At 47.1% G+C, this 15,936-nt stretch overlaps 1 protein-coding gene across 1 annotated transcript in view; it reads left to right on the top strand.

The window, feature by feature from the left end:
* The window catches only part of PRTFDC1 (phosphoribosyl transferase domain containing 1), a 131,086-nt gene that overhangs the window by 100,270 nt on the left and 14,880 nt on the right, over positions 1–15,936 (top strand). The window contains exons 5-7 of the mRNA XM_033931384.1: positions 1,231–1,248; positions 1,922–2,004; positions 2,108–2,154. Coding sequence (XP_033787275.1) covers positions 1,231–1,248; positions 1,922–2,004; positions 2,108–2,154 — 148 coding nt within the window. The remainder of the gene's footprint in view (positions 1–1,230; positions 1,249–1,921; positions 2,005–2,107; positions 2,155–15,936) is intronic.

Raw genomic sequence — 15,936 nt, 5'->3', positions numbered from 1 at the left:
TCCAATTTCCAAAAGGTTCCATTCGAACCCCTTCACACAGCTACAATTAAAGATCTCACTTTGAAAGCGGTGTTGTTAGTGGTAATTTCCTCTGCAAGGTGTGTTTCAGAGCTGCAGGCTCTCTCTTGTAGAGTTTCATTTCGTAGTTTTTCAGAGGCTAGAATTATGCTTTGGATGGTTCCCTCCTTCCTGTCTAAGGTTGTGTTGGCCATTCATGTGAATCAGCCTCTGTTCCTCCCGTCATTTTGAGAGGATGAATATCCAGAAGATTTTCAACAGCTGCATTTGTTGGATATGCACAAGGTTCTCAGGCAATAACTGTGCACTACAAATGAGTTTCATCACTTGGATCATTTGTTTGTACTGTTCAGAGGGCCGTCTTGGGGGATGGCTACTTCAAAGGCATCTATTATTCAGTGGATTCGGGAAGCAATTCTGTCCGCATATCTGTTGGCAGGTAAATCGGCACCAGTGTCCTTGTGAACAAACTCTACCATGGTTCTAGCAACATCTTTGGCGGAGTTGCGGATGATTCTTTGGAAGAGATTTGTCGGGCGGCCACCTGATTGTCGTTGCACACATTCTGCAAACATTATAGAGGGATATGGCAGCTCGGAGTTCAGCTTATTTCAAGGTATCATGCTATCTGCGGCAGTGTCATCTTCCTCTCCCTAGTTGCGGATTGCTTTGCTACATCCCATCCATCTGGATTTGTCTGCTGTTGATGATAGGGAAGGTAAAATCAGGACTTACCTTATCATTTTCTTTCCCTTAGTCACAGCAGATGAATCCAGGCCCACTCTGATTTCTATGAAGTTTCTTGTTGGAAGTTGTGGTTCTTGTGTTATAACATGCTTTGTTTTAGAACAGCTTACATACAGGTTTGTTCCAGTGGAGTTGATTTACCAGGATTGTTATCACTTATAGCAATGTATTACAGAAAGGGTTTTGGCTGAGGAATTGTTCTTCTGGTTTGCAAAGAATAATACTGAAGAGCCAGGGAGCGTACCATCATATAGCTATCGGCAAATTCAGTGCTCTCTATCTCTGCCTGCTGATAGATGGACAGAACCCATCCATCTGAATTCGTCTGCTGTGACTAAGGGAAAGAAAATTATCAAGTAAGTCCTAATTTTACCATCACACTTTAATCCAAATTATTAACACTAAACATCTGTTAATTTTACTCTACTGTCATTAATAATATTTTATCTTTCCTGTTTTATGCAGAACGTGTTAATAGTCGAGGTAAGATGGCTTTATTTTACACTTATAACAGGAGAAGCTTGGATTTTGCAGTTAGTGGATTTTATGTTCATTGTATCCAAGCAAAAAGTAACTGAACTTCTGAACAGATAACCTGGAAAAGCTGGTGTCTATTAATAGATATGTGAACTCATAATCAAAGATAAATTAGCAAAATCCACCAGAAGTGAGCCGATAAGTTAAATATCTTATCACTTGTCTTACATTTGCAGCTGGCTTAATAGCACATAGCCGACTATCTGCTGATATTTAGTTGGAGATGGCCAGCCATCTCCCACTGATTATCCCATTCGGCAGATTGGCTGATGACCGCCTATGTTGCGTGACATAGCTGGTCACCTCCAATATTCAACAGCTGACCAACTGAGTTCAGCGACCAGATAGACCCGCCTAAAGAGGAGGTCTGTCTTTGGCTGTTAGGACTTAGACGGCCAGCCATTGAATATCGGATTGGCTGGCTGCGGCTCCACCAGCCAAATGTAAACCAGAAAGTCAGTCAGTTTGCTGGACATGGCACCAGCATTGAATTTCCACTTTCGCAACAGACCGTAAGAAACAGCTAACTATCTCCCACAGTCTGAATATGAGGCAAATATTGTATAAATGCAATTAAGTCAACTTGTAAATTCTCTTTTGGCTTTCTTTCTACTGAAAGGATATTGTTGGTACAGGAAGAACTATGAGAAGCTTGCTTAGTCACATAGAAAAATTCAAGCCAAAGATGTTGAAGGTTGTTAGGTAAGTACCAAGTACTCAGAATTAGGAAACTTACAAGAAATTGAAGTCAAATGTGCTAAATAGCTTGCATTGCTTTTTCTTTGTTTTTTTGTTTTTTTTACAGTTTGCTGGTGAAGAGAACACAAGAGGGTCATGGGTATAGGCCAGATTGTAAGTATTGTTTGAAAATGGGAAAAACCATTAAAATAGTAAATCAGAGTTGATTGCTTGCTGATGTATTAATTGATTGTTGATGTAACCCTAGGCAGTCTGGAGTGGTCCTTAAACATTGCTTTTCCAGACTGGGGAAGGGGGCACACTTTCACTTTTATGACTGCTGTTCATAGCTTCCAAAATGGTTTTGAGCCCTTGGATTTCTTTTTATTAAACTGCAGCTGCCAAAAAAACTTTAAATCATTCTTCCCATTTTTTTTAAAAAAGTCCACTTTTATCTTATTTGTTTCCTCTGTTCTGTGTTCTCGGTGTAAAAATTCATATCATCTATAAGCAGATGCTTTTCTCTTTTTGACGTTGTACAACATCATTTCTAGCATCAGTGAAGAGTAACTGAATTGAAAGAACATGGTGTAAGCTTAGAGGATATATAAATGAAAGAATGTGAAGACAAAATCCGAGATCAGAGAGATTCTGATGTTCTTCTGAAGTGATTCCCATCCTAATGTTTTGCCACTCCCCATTTACCGTCCCATTTTTATTAATTTTGACTTCGATGTATTTTAAACAACCTTCCCCTCCCCTACTTTCCTTCTGTTTCATGTACGTTAATCTGAATTTGCCTAGGATTTTTAATATATGATAAAATATTGCTTTTATTTATTTATTTTAATTGTTTTTTGCTATCTTTTTATATTGTACACCGTTTAGACACTTGTTTTGATAGACGGTATATCAAAAATAAAGAAACTTCAAACTTCTATTCATGTACTTTATATGTCGTCCTATACATGTATTATCCCAGGACAAGCAGGCAGCATATTCTTTACGCATGGGTGACGTCACCGATGGAGCCCACGGTACGGACCTTTTTACTAGAAAGTTCTAGTTGGCCGCACCGCGCGTGCGCGAGTGCCTTCCCGCCCGACGGAGGAGAGCGTGGTCCCCAGTTTCTTCGTTTCCGCGGAGCGAAGAAGACGTGCGTTTTTCAACTCCGATTGAAATCCTCTTTTTGCCTTCCCGCTCGCGTTCTTTTTTCGTTTTATTTACCTTCGGGTTCTTTTTTCTTTCATTTCCAAAAAAAAAAAAAAAAAAAATTTTCTTTTTTTTTGTCCTTGCCCCGGCGGGGCCTGTTGTCACGATCCAGGCCTCGGGGTTTGATTTTGCGGAGGCCGTGTTTCCATTCATGCCCCCGCAGCCCGGTTTTAAGAAGTGCCAGCGGTGTGCACGCCCGATCTCCCTCACTGACCCACACAATTGGTGTTTACAGTGTTTGGGACCGGAGCATCGGGCGGACTCGTGCACCCGCTGTGCCACTCTTAAAAAACGCACTTTGAAGAATCGCCAAATTCAGCAAAGTCTGCTGTTCGGCACCGGCCCGACTATGGACTCGACTTCTTCAACTGCGGCACCATCGAAGTCGGCACCGACCACCTCGACACCGCCTGACATTACATCGGTGCCACCGGCGCCAGGTAAGCCGGCTAAGAAGCCTTCCACCCTTGAGCGCCCTCCCACCTCGGTGGCGACACCGGCTCTTTCGGCTCCACGCCGAACTAAAAAGCGCTCCGCTCCGATATCGGTGAGTGCCTCGTCATCGGCCTCCTCATCGCCGGAGCGTAGAGCGGCACCCATGGAACCAAAGCAGAAAAAAGTGGTTCCGGTGCCACCCCTGGATGACCGCATTGCGGCCATCCTCCAGGATAAGTTGCAGGAACAACTCCAACAGCAACTTAAACAGCTCTTGCCCTCTATCCTGGCACCACTGCTTTCGGTACCAGACCGGCCCGAGCCCCACACCGTCCAACCGGTATCCACGCTATCGGTACCTATGGACCCCTCCATGCCCATTCTCTCGGCACCGCATATCCATGCCCATGCCGAGGCCGTCGCTCTGACGACATCCGATCCTCCTCGGGACCGAGCGGAACACCGGTCTTCCCGCGAACCTGACCGGCACCGTTCTTCCCGGGACCGAGACAGACACAGGTCTTCATCCCCCGGTACCGTCTCGGTACGCTCAGGCAAGTCTCGGTCTAAAGCTCATCATACCGAGCCTTCCACTCCAGTCTCTCGGCACGCACACACCGATGTCAGAGACCCGGACCTCTGGGAAGAATCTCCCCTCGGTACCGAGGAGGATGCATCGTCGTCGGACGAAGAGCCCTCGGCCCCCGATACCACATCTAAACCTGAGCAATCTTCTTTTTCAAAATTCCTCAGGGAGTTATCGGGGGCCTTATCTTTGCCTCTGGAATCTGACTCCAAGAAATCACAAGCTTTCCTGGAGGCATTAGATTTCGATCAACCTCCTAAGGAGTTCCTGAAGTTACCCGTGCATGACATCCTACGGGAAACTTTTTATAAAAATTGGGAAAATCCATTAACTGTCCCTGGGGCACCCCGTAAACTGGATAGCCTTTACAGGGTTATTCCAATCCCGGGATTTGATAAACCCCAGCTGCCCCATGAATCTCTCCTGGTTGAGTCCACTTTAAAAAAGACTCAAGGCTCCAGTGTATATGCCTCTACCCCTCCTGGCAGGGAGGGCAAAACTATGGACAAGTTTGGCAAGCGGCTCTACCAGAATGCCATGCTTGCCAACAGGGCAAATAATTACTCTTTCCACTTTTCATTCTACCTGAAACATCTGGTAATGCAACTCTCCGCCATGCAAAAGTACATGCCGGAGCACAAGGTTCCACTATTCCAGCAGCACATCTCCAGCCTGCTTCAACTTAGAAAATTTATGGTGCGCTCCATCTATGACTCCTTTGAGCTCACCTCTCGTGCATCTGCCATCGCTGTGGCCATGCGCCGCCTGGCCTGGCTCAGGGTCTCTGATCTGGATGTCAACCATCAGGACCGACTAGCCAACGCCCCATGTATGGGAGACGAATTGTTCGGAGAGTCTCTGGATACCACCACACAAAAACTCTCCGCCCATGAGACCAGATGGGATACTCTCATTAAACCAAAGAAGAAGGCCCCTCCTGCTCGGCCTTACAAACCACAGTCTTCATACCAGCGCAGGTTCTCCGCTAGGCCGCTTAACCCACCTTCACAGCAACCTAGGCGGGCTCGCCAACAACACAACCAGGCTCGTGCACAGTCTAATCAACCTGCCAAGCCTCTTCCTCCTGCCAAACCTTCTCAGCCCTTTTGACTCCTCTCTCCAGGGCTTAGCCAGTCTTCCACCCTCATTGCCTCTCCCTCAACCAATCGGAGGCAGGCTCCGCATTTTTCTCAGCCGTTGGGAGGTCATCACATCAGACCAGTGGGTCCTCAACATCATCCGCCACGGCTACTCTCTCAACTTCCAGACTCTTCCACCAGACAATCCTCCCGTAGAGTCTGCTTCTCTTTCAACTCAAACCCCCCTCCTCCTGAGGGAGGTCCAATCCCTCCTTCTCCTCAATGCCATCGAAGAAGTACCTCTGGAACAAAGGGGCCGGGGATTCTACTCCCGTTACTTTCTGGTTCCAAAAAAGACAGGAGACCTACGTCCCATCCTCGATCTCAGGGACCTCAACAAATGTCTTGTCAAGGAGAAGTTCAGAATGCTCTCCCTTGCCACGCTTTACCCTCATCTCTCTCAGAACGACTGGCTATGTTCCCTGGACCTCAAAGAGGCCTACACTCACATACCAATCAATCCAGCTTCACGTCGCTACCTAAGATTCCAGGTGCACCATCGCCATTATCAGTACAAAGTGCTACCTTTTGGCCTCGCTTCATCACCCAGGGTGTTCACCAAATGCCTCATTGTGGCGGCGGCCTTCCTCAGGTCTCACAACCTCCAGGTGTTTCCCTACTTGGACGATTGGTTGGTGAAAGCACCTACGTCTCCACTTGTGCTACAAGCCACTCATCATACCATCTCTCTCCTCCACCTCCTGGGGTTCGAGATCAACTACCCCAAGTCGCATCTGCTTCCCACGCAGCGCCTTCAGTTCATTGGAGCAGTTCTCGACACCACACTAATGAGGGCGTTTCTCCCCTCCGACCGTCAGCGGAATCTGCTCCGCCTGTGTCGTCAGGTGCTCCTTCATCACTCCATTTCTGCCAGACAGATGATGGTCCTCCTGGGCCACATGGCCTCGACGGTGCATGTGCTTCCCCTGGCACGACTCCACCTCAGGACACCTCAATGGACTCTGGCCAACCAATGGTCGCAGACCTCGAATCTTCTTTCTCATCCCATCTCTGTGACATCGTCTCTTCAGCAATCTCTACAATGGTGGTTGAACTCCTCAAATCTTTCCAGGGGCCTTCTTTTTCATCTGCCCCCGCATTCCATGACCATCACCATGGATGCCTCCCCTTATGCATGGGGAGCTCACCTGGGAGACCTACGCACCCAAGGTCTTTGGACCCCGCAGGAGCGTCTTCATCACATCAATTTCCTGGAACTCCGAGCCATGTTCTATGCTCTCAAGGCCTTCCAGCACCTTCTTTGCCCTCAGGTTCTGCTCCTGTGCACGGACAACCAAGTTGCCATGTACTACATCAACAAACAGGGCGGCACCGGATCTCGCCTCCTTTGTCAGGAGGCTCTTCGCATTTGGACCTGGGCCACGGCCCGCAGTCTCTTCCTCAAGGCTGTCTACATCCAGGGCGAACAGAACTCCCTGGCCGACAATCTCAGCCGCATCCTTCAACCTCACGAGTGGACTTTGGATCCTCCCACGCTCCACTCCATCTTTGCTCGCTGGGGCACTCCGCAGGTGGACCTATTCGCAGCTCCTCACAACCATCAGCTGCCCCAGTTCTGCTCCAGACTCTTCTCTCCTCATCGTCTGGCCCCGGATGCATTCCTTCTCGACTGGACGGATCGGTTCCTCTATGCCTTTCCTCCTCTACCTCTGATGTTGCGGACTTTATCCAAACTCCGCAGGGACAGAGCCACCATGATCCTCATAGCTCCCCGGTGGCCTCGTCAACACTGGTTCTCCCTCCTGCTTCAGCTCAGCTCCAGGGATCCCATTCCTCTACCTGTGTTTCCTACTCTTCTTACACAGCAACATCAGTCTCTACTACATCCCAATCTGTCTTCGCTCCACCTGACAGCTTGGTTTCTCTCGGGCTGACCTCTTCAGGAAATCTGTCTCAGCCTGTCCGTCTCATTTTGGACGCCTCCAGGAAACCGGCCACCCTCCAATGTTACCATCAGAAGTGGACCAGGTTCTCCTCTTGGTGCCTCCGTCATCATCACAATCCCACCTCTTTAGCGGTGGAAACTGTTCTGGACTACTTGCTCTCCCTGTCCAACGCAGGCCTCAAGTCTACCTCTATCAGAGTCCATCTCAGTGCCATCACGGCATTTCATGAACCTGTCTTAGGAAAACCTCTCACGGCTCACCCCCTGGTTTCCCAATTCATGAGGGGCCTCTTCAACATCAAACCACCTCTGAAGCCTCCTCCGGTCGTCTGGGACCTGAATGTGGTTTTATCTGCCCTCATGAAACCTCCCTTTGAGCCGCTTGCCACAACTTCGCTCAAATTTCTGACATGGAAGGTTCTTTTCCTCATTGCCATCACCTCTGCCAGGAGGGTTAGTGAGCTTCATGCACTGGTTGCCGATCCACCGTTCACTATTTTTCACCATGACAAGGTGGTTCTGCGCACCCATCCAAAGTTCCTTCCAAAGGTGGTCTCAGCTTTTCACCTCAACCAGTCCATTGTGTTGCCTGTTTTCTTCCCGAAACCTCATTCACATCCCGGAGAACAGGCATTGCACAGCCTTGACTGCAAGCGTGCCCTGGCTTACTATCTTGATCGTACAAGGGCTCACCGCTTGTCCCCTCAGCTCTTCCTGACCTTCGACCCGAATCGTTTGGGTCGACCGGTCTCTAAACGGACGCTATCCAACTGGCTTGCAGCCTGCATCGCGTTCTGTTACGCTCGGGCCGGTCTGTCACTAGACGGTGCTGTCACGGCCCACAGGGTAAGAGCTATGGCCGCTTCTGTTGCTTTCCTCCGTTCCACACCCATTGAGGAAATCTGCAAGGCGGCCACCTGGTCCTCAGTTCACACATTCACTACTCACTACTGTCTGGATGCTTTCTCCAGACGGGATGGGCACTTCGGCCAATCTGTACTTCAGAATTTATTTTCCTAATGGCCAACCATCCCTCCTCCCTCTTTGTTAGCTTGGAGGTCACCCATGCGTAAAGAATATGCTGCCTGCTTGTCCTGGGATAAAGCACAGTTACTTACCGTAACAGGTGTTATCCAGGGACAGCAGGCAGATATTCTTACGTCCCACCCTCCTCCCCGGGTTGGCTTCTTAGCTGGCTTATACTAACTGGGGACCACGCTCTCCTCCGTCGGGCGGGAAGGCACTCGCGCACGCGCGGTGCGGCCAACTAGAACTTTCTAGTAAAAAGGTCCGTACCGTGGGCTCCGTCGGTGACGTCACCCATGCGTAAAGAATATCTGCCTGCTGTCCCTGGATAACACCTGTTACGGTAAGTAACTGTGCTTTTTGTTAAGAATGAGCAAGCTGGAAGACCTTGCTATTTTTATCTGATCTTATTTTCTGTGGGCCCCATATTGAACTGGCACAGTGTCTGTATTAATTTGAATGCCATTACCAGCATTTAAATTAATATATATCTTTGGCATTGCTATATGTATAAGTAATGAATTTCACTGAATATATACATATATAGGGAAATTCAGTGCTTGTCTCCCAAAGATAGGCACTGGAAAGACCTTTACTAACCTAGTACAGTGGTACCTCGGTTTACGAGTGCACCGGTTCGCGAGTGTTTTGCAAGACGAGCAAAACATTTTCAAAATTGGTGCCTCGGAAACCGAGCATGGCTCGATTTACGAGCAACCCCCCCCCCCCCCGCAATCCGGCACACCCCCTACCTCGAACCGGCACCCCCCCCTAAGCCACGATCCGACCCCCCCCCCGACACGATTGGGCACCCCCCCGACACGATCCGACCCCCCGACACGATCCGACCCCCCTGACACAATTGGGCACCCCCCCGCCGCTTCTTACCCTCATCTGGGCACTCTTGAAGATCGGCCTCCTTGTCTGCTGGGCCTTGAGCATCTGAGCATGCTCAAGGCCTGCGAGTTCATGCTCTGAACGTGAACGTGAACTTGCAGGCCTTGAGCATGCTCAGATGCTCAAGGCCCAGCAGACGAGGAGGCCGATCTTCAAGAGTGTCCAGATGAGGGTAAGAAGCGGCGGGGGGGTGCCCAACTGTGTCGGGGGGGATGTCGGATCGTGGCGGGGGGTGCCCAATCGTGTCGGGGGGGGGGGCGGATCGTGGCGGGGGGGGGGGGTGCCGGACCGCAGGGGGGGTGCCTGATCGCAGGGGGGGCTTTTGAGGGGAGCAATGCCGGTTCTCGGGGGGGGGGGGGGAACGCATCAAAGCGAGTTTCCATTATTTCCTATGGGGAAACTCGCTTTGCTAAACGAGCATTTGGGATTACGAGCATGCTCCTGTAACGGATTATACTCGTAATCCAAGGTACTACTGTATTCTATAAAACAGTGGTCTCCAATCTTTTTCATGTATAAATGGTCGTAGCATGAATATGAGAGAGCTCTGAGGGCCACCAGTAGATTTCATGCTTACATATACTACTAATTTTATAAACTGGCTTGACCTGCTTGTTCAGACTGGGTATTAAACATTAAAAGTTAATACTAATATTGATTCTACAGCACTTCAAGGATATTTTTTAAAAACTAGCTTTATTTTGGGTTGTCAAAATAGCAAATTCCATAAATGAGACACCCGAGTAACACACGAATTGTTTGCAGTTACTACACTATATCAAGTGGACAAGATTGAAATTAACGCATTTGTGGGATTTGAAGAGCATTTCAGCCAATTATTTGAGGGCCTCGGTGGAGGATTTCGAGCTTTACGTGTTGGGGGACCACTGCTATAAAGGGTTCTCCATGTTGAATGCCCTTTATTAAATGCTAGCTTAGTGCAGATTTCATATCCAACTTTAGAAACCAGCATTTACGCCTGCCAAATCCTGGTGTAAATGTTGGCAACTAATATTTGGCAGTAGGGCATGCAAATGACAATATTCTATAACATGCCTAACTTCTAGAAATGTGCCCACACTTTGCGATTTAAATTTAGAGCGGGGTGGATGTTAGCGGTTTGTATGGATCCCTGACGAAGCGGATGCGAAACATGTCGGGTCCTACCGCTGCACTAACAAAAAAGATAAGTACATACTTAAGTTTAGAAAAAATCAAAAAAGTTTCAAAAAAAGGTTTATATTGACAAAACCAGTAAGGACCAGTGAGGAGAAATACACCTGTGAAGCTCCCCGTTTCAAAAAATGAAAATAACAGTTAGAGGAGGGTGTTTCTGAGGTCCAAAAGGAAAGAAAAAAAGTGTATTAATAACATGAATGTCTGAAATGAAATGAAATATTAGTAATTGGAAGAATTATATTCTTGGAATTGGTATAGAAGGTATTGGTATAACTTCTAGAAATGTCACTGAACCACCAAGCTGCATGCTATAAAATTTAGATGCGGATATGATAGAATAGCACCTAGGGCAGATATGTGTACAGACCCAAATTGGTGCCAATTTATGTTAAATATTGATTGTTGACAGCTCATTAACTCATTACTATCCATGTGCATCTGCCCTCAGCACCCAAATTTGGGCGACCTGTATAGAATCCGAGGGTCACTGTAGTCACTGTGTCAGTGCTATACATTTCACTGACCTGCTATGAATCTAGCAGGCCTAACCTAAATATTTCTTATCCAGGAGCTGCACTGCCCTCAAATTCTGTATATGCCGTCATAGGTTGCGTGTGCAAATCGGTGTGCACAGCCAATTTGCAAGCACAACTTAATTATTTAAAAAGCCAATCAGTCATTAATTGGCAATTAGCACCTTATAATTGACACTTCTAGTGCAAAGGTCATAGTAGTCTAAACAGTAGAGTTTATATCCCATACTCATGAGTAATTAAAGAAGGCATCAAAAAAACTTTCTTTACTCCGCCTCCTTGTTACTTGCATAACCCCCTCCTCAGTTTTTCCTTCTCCAAGCAAGTGGAGAACGTGTCTATTGTTCTGCTCTGCTTTTTTTTCATTTGGGGGAGGGTATTTTTTTCCAATTTTGAGGCTTCCTGGTGCCACAAATATTCCCAATTTATGGTGCAGCTCTGCCTGGGAGAAGTTGCAGGTTCTGGCTTTAGAAGTCTGCAGCTGGGGGAAACCCTTCATCTAGGGAACCTACCTAGGTGGCCTGCACTAACATCATGGACAGCTCGGAGTCTAGTCCCCTGGGATCTTAGCTCACCCCCTGCTCGTCAAGCACTTGAGCACAGGCTGACCCAGGAATTTGCAGGTGCTGGCTATGTTTCCCCCCCCCTCCTCCCCGAAGATGTGTGAGGAGCTGGTGGGGTTGATTGTTCCCGGCTTTGTGAACTTGACTAAAAGGCAGCCTGAAGAAACAAGCCCTTGGGATGCTGCAGATTTGTTAGGAGGCAGATAAACTTCTCCAAAACCAGCTACTGTATGTGAGAGCTGATGCAGGCATGCACCTCGCCAGTCTGTGAGTAGAATCTATTCATTCCTATGGGAAAAAGTGAATTTGGGGGTTTCTTTAGTTTTAGGGGGCTTCCCTGAGGGTTCCCCTCTTCAAAAACCCCCTTCTGGCAATTTTTTTACTTTTATTTTTGCTCTCCCGGTCCTTCTTTGGTTCCAAATCGCTGCCACGGTGGCCATGCAGGACTTGCTTATCCATCTTAGATTTCCTGATATTACTTTAAAAGCTTCTAATTGCATCAAAATGCCTCGATTTTACTTAAAATCAGTCAAGATGAACTTCTCTGCCTATTTAATGACTATCTTGTCAAATTAACTCTGGCTGAATAGCTTCTATGTGCCACGTACCAAAGGGCATATGGGGGGGAGGCAACAATGGGCTCAGCCCCCTCAGGTCCCTCAAAGAGTTTGGAGTCACAGGAGGCTTGGCTGTTGGGTTCCAAGTCCCTCCTAGAACCTGCAAAAACCAATGCGGCCTCATTGGCGAAACGCAGATGCACAGATACCTCAGAACCAGTGAGAGACCAGGGTATGGACCAGGGTTTCTTCTGTATAGGGTTTTGATTCTGATTTTGTGAATTTACTGTTTGAAGCTTATCTGTAGCTTCAAACAGGCTGGCATGGCGGCAGGCGCAGGGGAGTGGCAAGCCTCAGAGGCTGGTTTCCCCACGGAGAGTGGTTTCTACAAACCCAGACATTCAGTCAGAGAAGGACTGGGAGCACTTAGGGTCTGTTTCCATGCCTTTCATGTCACATACTGAGTCCTCTGGTTTGGAGGTGCCGCTGGCCAAGAGTCTGTGGTAGCCCTAGACCAGGGAGAGAGGACCCAGTGATGTGTAGGCTTTTTAAGCCTACAGATTTGCTGGAAATTATTACAGTGTACCTGCAGGAATTGGAATTATGCCCAAAGTGAATTCCCTGGTTGCCCAAGTTACAAAAGTACTTTGCTCCCTAGTAAAGAAGAAGTGATTTTGAAGGATGTGCAGGATCAGGAAGTGGATCAAAGAGTTTGAGGCCTTGGCTTTGGGGCTCAAAATGGCAGATTCAGCGTTCTTTAAGATGCTGCACCAGACCCTCTGTATGGAGGAAGGCATTCTCTCTCAGGTGATCCTTGCAGGAGTGGTTTATGTGGAAGATGCTCTATATCAGTGTTTCTCAACATGCAGTGTACACAAGCCGCTTGTTGGGGGGTACATGCCACCACGGATATTGCTTGCCTGCCCGCCCGCCTCTGCCGCTGGGGATCCCTCCTTCCTGCCCGCCACCCTCCGTCAAAGCCAAGCCAACCTCAGCCTCCACTCCTCTCAGCTGGATCCAACCTTTCCCCAGTTCCCAATTACCCCACCTACCAGCTCCTCGTTGCTGTATTTTAAAAACTTTGGGCAGCCAGCGGCGCAATGAAACTAGCCTCCTGCTGTCTGCCTGCCTCCCCGGAAGTGTTCTTTCTGCAGCCTACACATAACGCTGCAGAAAGAACACTTCCGGGGCAATGGCAGACTGCAGAAGGCAGGCTTCATTCCCAATTCCTCCACCTACCAGCTCCCTGCCGCTGTATTTTAAAATCTTCATGCAGCCGGAGGCGCAACAAAGCCAGCCTCCGCCATCTGCCTGCCCCGGAAGTGTCCTTTTTGCAGCGTTCTGCCTACAAAAAGATCCTTTCAGGGATCCAGACAGAGGTTTTGAGGATCCAGAAGAGCACATCCATCTGGATCCTGCTCGTCTTTGTCCAATACCAAAAGGTCACAATGATGCCAGGCCCCTGAGGGCCTCTGCATAGGAGGGAGACTTTCATAGTACTGGGAGGTCTGGGAACAGATAAGCTTGGAGAAATAGGTTTTGGACATCATTCGAGAAGGTTACATGCTCAAATTTGTTGTCCACTGTGGGAATTCTTTGTCCCAACAGGGAGACCAGAGAAAGTGGCCAAAGTCTAAATGACAGTGCAGAGACTTCTGGATATTCAAGCAATAGAGTTGGTCCCAAACATAGAAAGGGCTCCAGCAGATACTCTATATACTTTATCATGCCCATGTGCAAGCCTTTTCCTATGTGGAGTCTGAATATTCTGTTGCAGGCCCTTAACAAAGACCTGTTCGAACCCTAACAACAGGTGTTGTTGATGGATCTTATCGTGCTTCAAGCGCTCTTGTGTAGAGAGCCTTTCCTGAGATTTAAAGAGGCTAGAGTCTATCTCCTCACAGTTCCATCCTTTCTACCAAAAGTAGTTTCAACATTTCATGTTAATCAGAAAGTCCAACTCCCAGGTTTCCAGGTTTCTGACAAAAACAAACATGACAAGGTTTTAGCATTGCAGGACGTTCGGAGAGTTGTTCTCCAGTATTTAGAGGTGACAAATGAAATTTATCTATCAGATCATCTCTGTGTTGTCAGATTTGAGCCACCTGAACAAAACCAGCCTCTAAGGTTACTATCTCCAGGTGGATCCGCATGGCCATTATTTTGATGTACAATTGTATTGAGAGCTCATTCCACAAGAGGAGTGGCTTCTGTGTGGCTGGAGTCCCGGGTGGTGTTACAGGAGAAGATATGTAGAGCAGCTAAATGGTCCTTACTCCATTTTTTTTACTAAGTTTTATAGAGTGGACATGACAGCATGAAAAGATGGTGCTTTTGGGGCCTCGGTCCTGGATGCAGGCACATCTGCCCCATCCTAAGTTTTGGAGACTGCTTTGCTACGTTCCTACTGTCCAGACTACTATGCCCTTTGCACTAGTCCAGATAATTTTGCAGCCCTTCATCACTCTGCTACATCTTCCTTAGACCCCAACAAGCCATGCAAGAGTTGGACCTTTAGTCACATTTTCAACTTTACTATTTTTATAGGATTTCAGAATGTATATTGAGATAAATTACATAGTCTGCCGTGACTTGTATAACTTCTGAATATTATCCTGTATGATACAGACGTCTAAATATTTGAAAGGTATTAATATAGAACCAAATCTTTTCCAGAGAAGGGAAAATGGTAAAACTAGAGGGCATAACTTGAGGTTGCAGGGAGGAAGACTTAGGAGTAATGTTAGGAAATTTGTTTTTACAGAGAGGGTGGTGGATGCCTGGAATGCCCTCCCAAGGGAAGTGGTGGAGATGAAAATGGTGATGGAATTAAAAAAAAAAAAAAAGCATGGGATAAACACAGAGGATCTCTAGTTAGAAAATGAATGGTATAAATTAAAGAACTAAGGCCGGTACTGGACAGACTTGTATGGTTTGTATCCCATATATGGTGATTTGGTGTAGGATGGGCTGGGGAGGGCATCAATGGGAACTCCACTAACATTACTGGCCTGACTTTACAGTAGATATCCTGCAAACAATGGGATGGTTAGATTGGCTGGAGTAAGCTTGGACAGCAACTTCAGCAGTTGGAACGTAGGACAATATCAGGTGGATTTTACAGTTTATGGCCCAGAAATATCAAAGAAAAGAGACGTTAATTTAATCATGTATTTTTAATGAGTATAACTAATGGGCAGACTGGATGGACTGTTCAGGAATCTGCTGTCATTTCTTGTATATAATAGGGTATGTTGTTTTATATGACTCAGTATTTATGGTTTTCCTATGAAAACAACAATCAGCTTTTGAAACTGTAATGCACAAGGATAAGTTGACTCACCATTAGATCAGTATTATTCCACCATTGATTCGCCATTAGATCAGTATTATTCCACCATTGATTCGCCATTAGATCAGTATTATTCCATTAAAAATAGAATTAGTTTAACATAAAATCATTGGGTGGAGATGACAACCTTCAGAAGGTAACAGCTGTTTAAATAAAGCAAGATTTGGGGGTCTGAAGTTCATCAGTTTCCTGCATGGCGGGGAGAAGAAAGTTTTGTCCTGGGGCTTGCTGCTTTGCACAAAGTCTAGGTTTAAATCTAAAGGCCAAATCCTGATCTTCAGTTTAGCTGGGGCAGGGAATACTACAGAGGCAGCTTTCAAATCTCTATTGGCAAAACAGGCCCGAGTCTTCACTCAGCAATGACACTTACTAAGCAGCTGCTAATATCCCAAAAATACTGTTTTCTATAGCAATGGTTCTCAATCAGTGTGTTGGGACACACTGATGTGCCCCCAAGAAGGGGAAGGTACTGTATTTTTCGCTCCATAAGAAGCACCTGACCATAAGACACCCTAGATTTAGAGAAGGAAAAAAACATTCTGAACCAAATTCTCCCTGCCAGGCTCTGCAC

Source organism: Geotrypetes seraphini, chromosome 2 (genome assembly GCF_902459505.1).
Source record: "Geotrypetes seraphini chromosome 2, aGeoSer1.1, whole genome shotgun sequence".
Classification (NCBI taxonomy): Eukaryota; Metazoa; Chordata; class Amphibia; order Gymnophiona; family Dermophiidae; genus Geotrypetes; species Geotrypetes seraphini.
The sequence above is the reverse complement of the archived record's forward strand: the minus strand, read 5'-3'. Positions and strand labels throughout refer to the sequence as shown.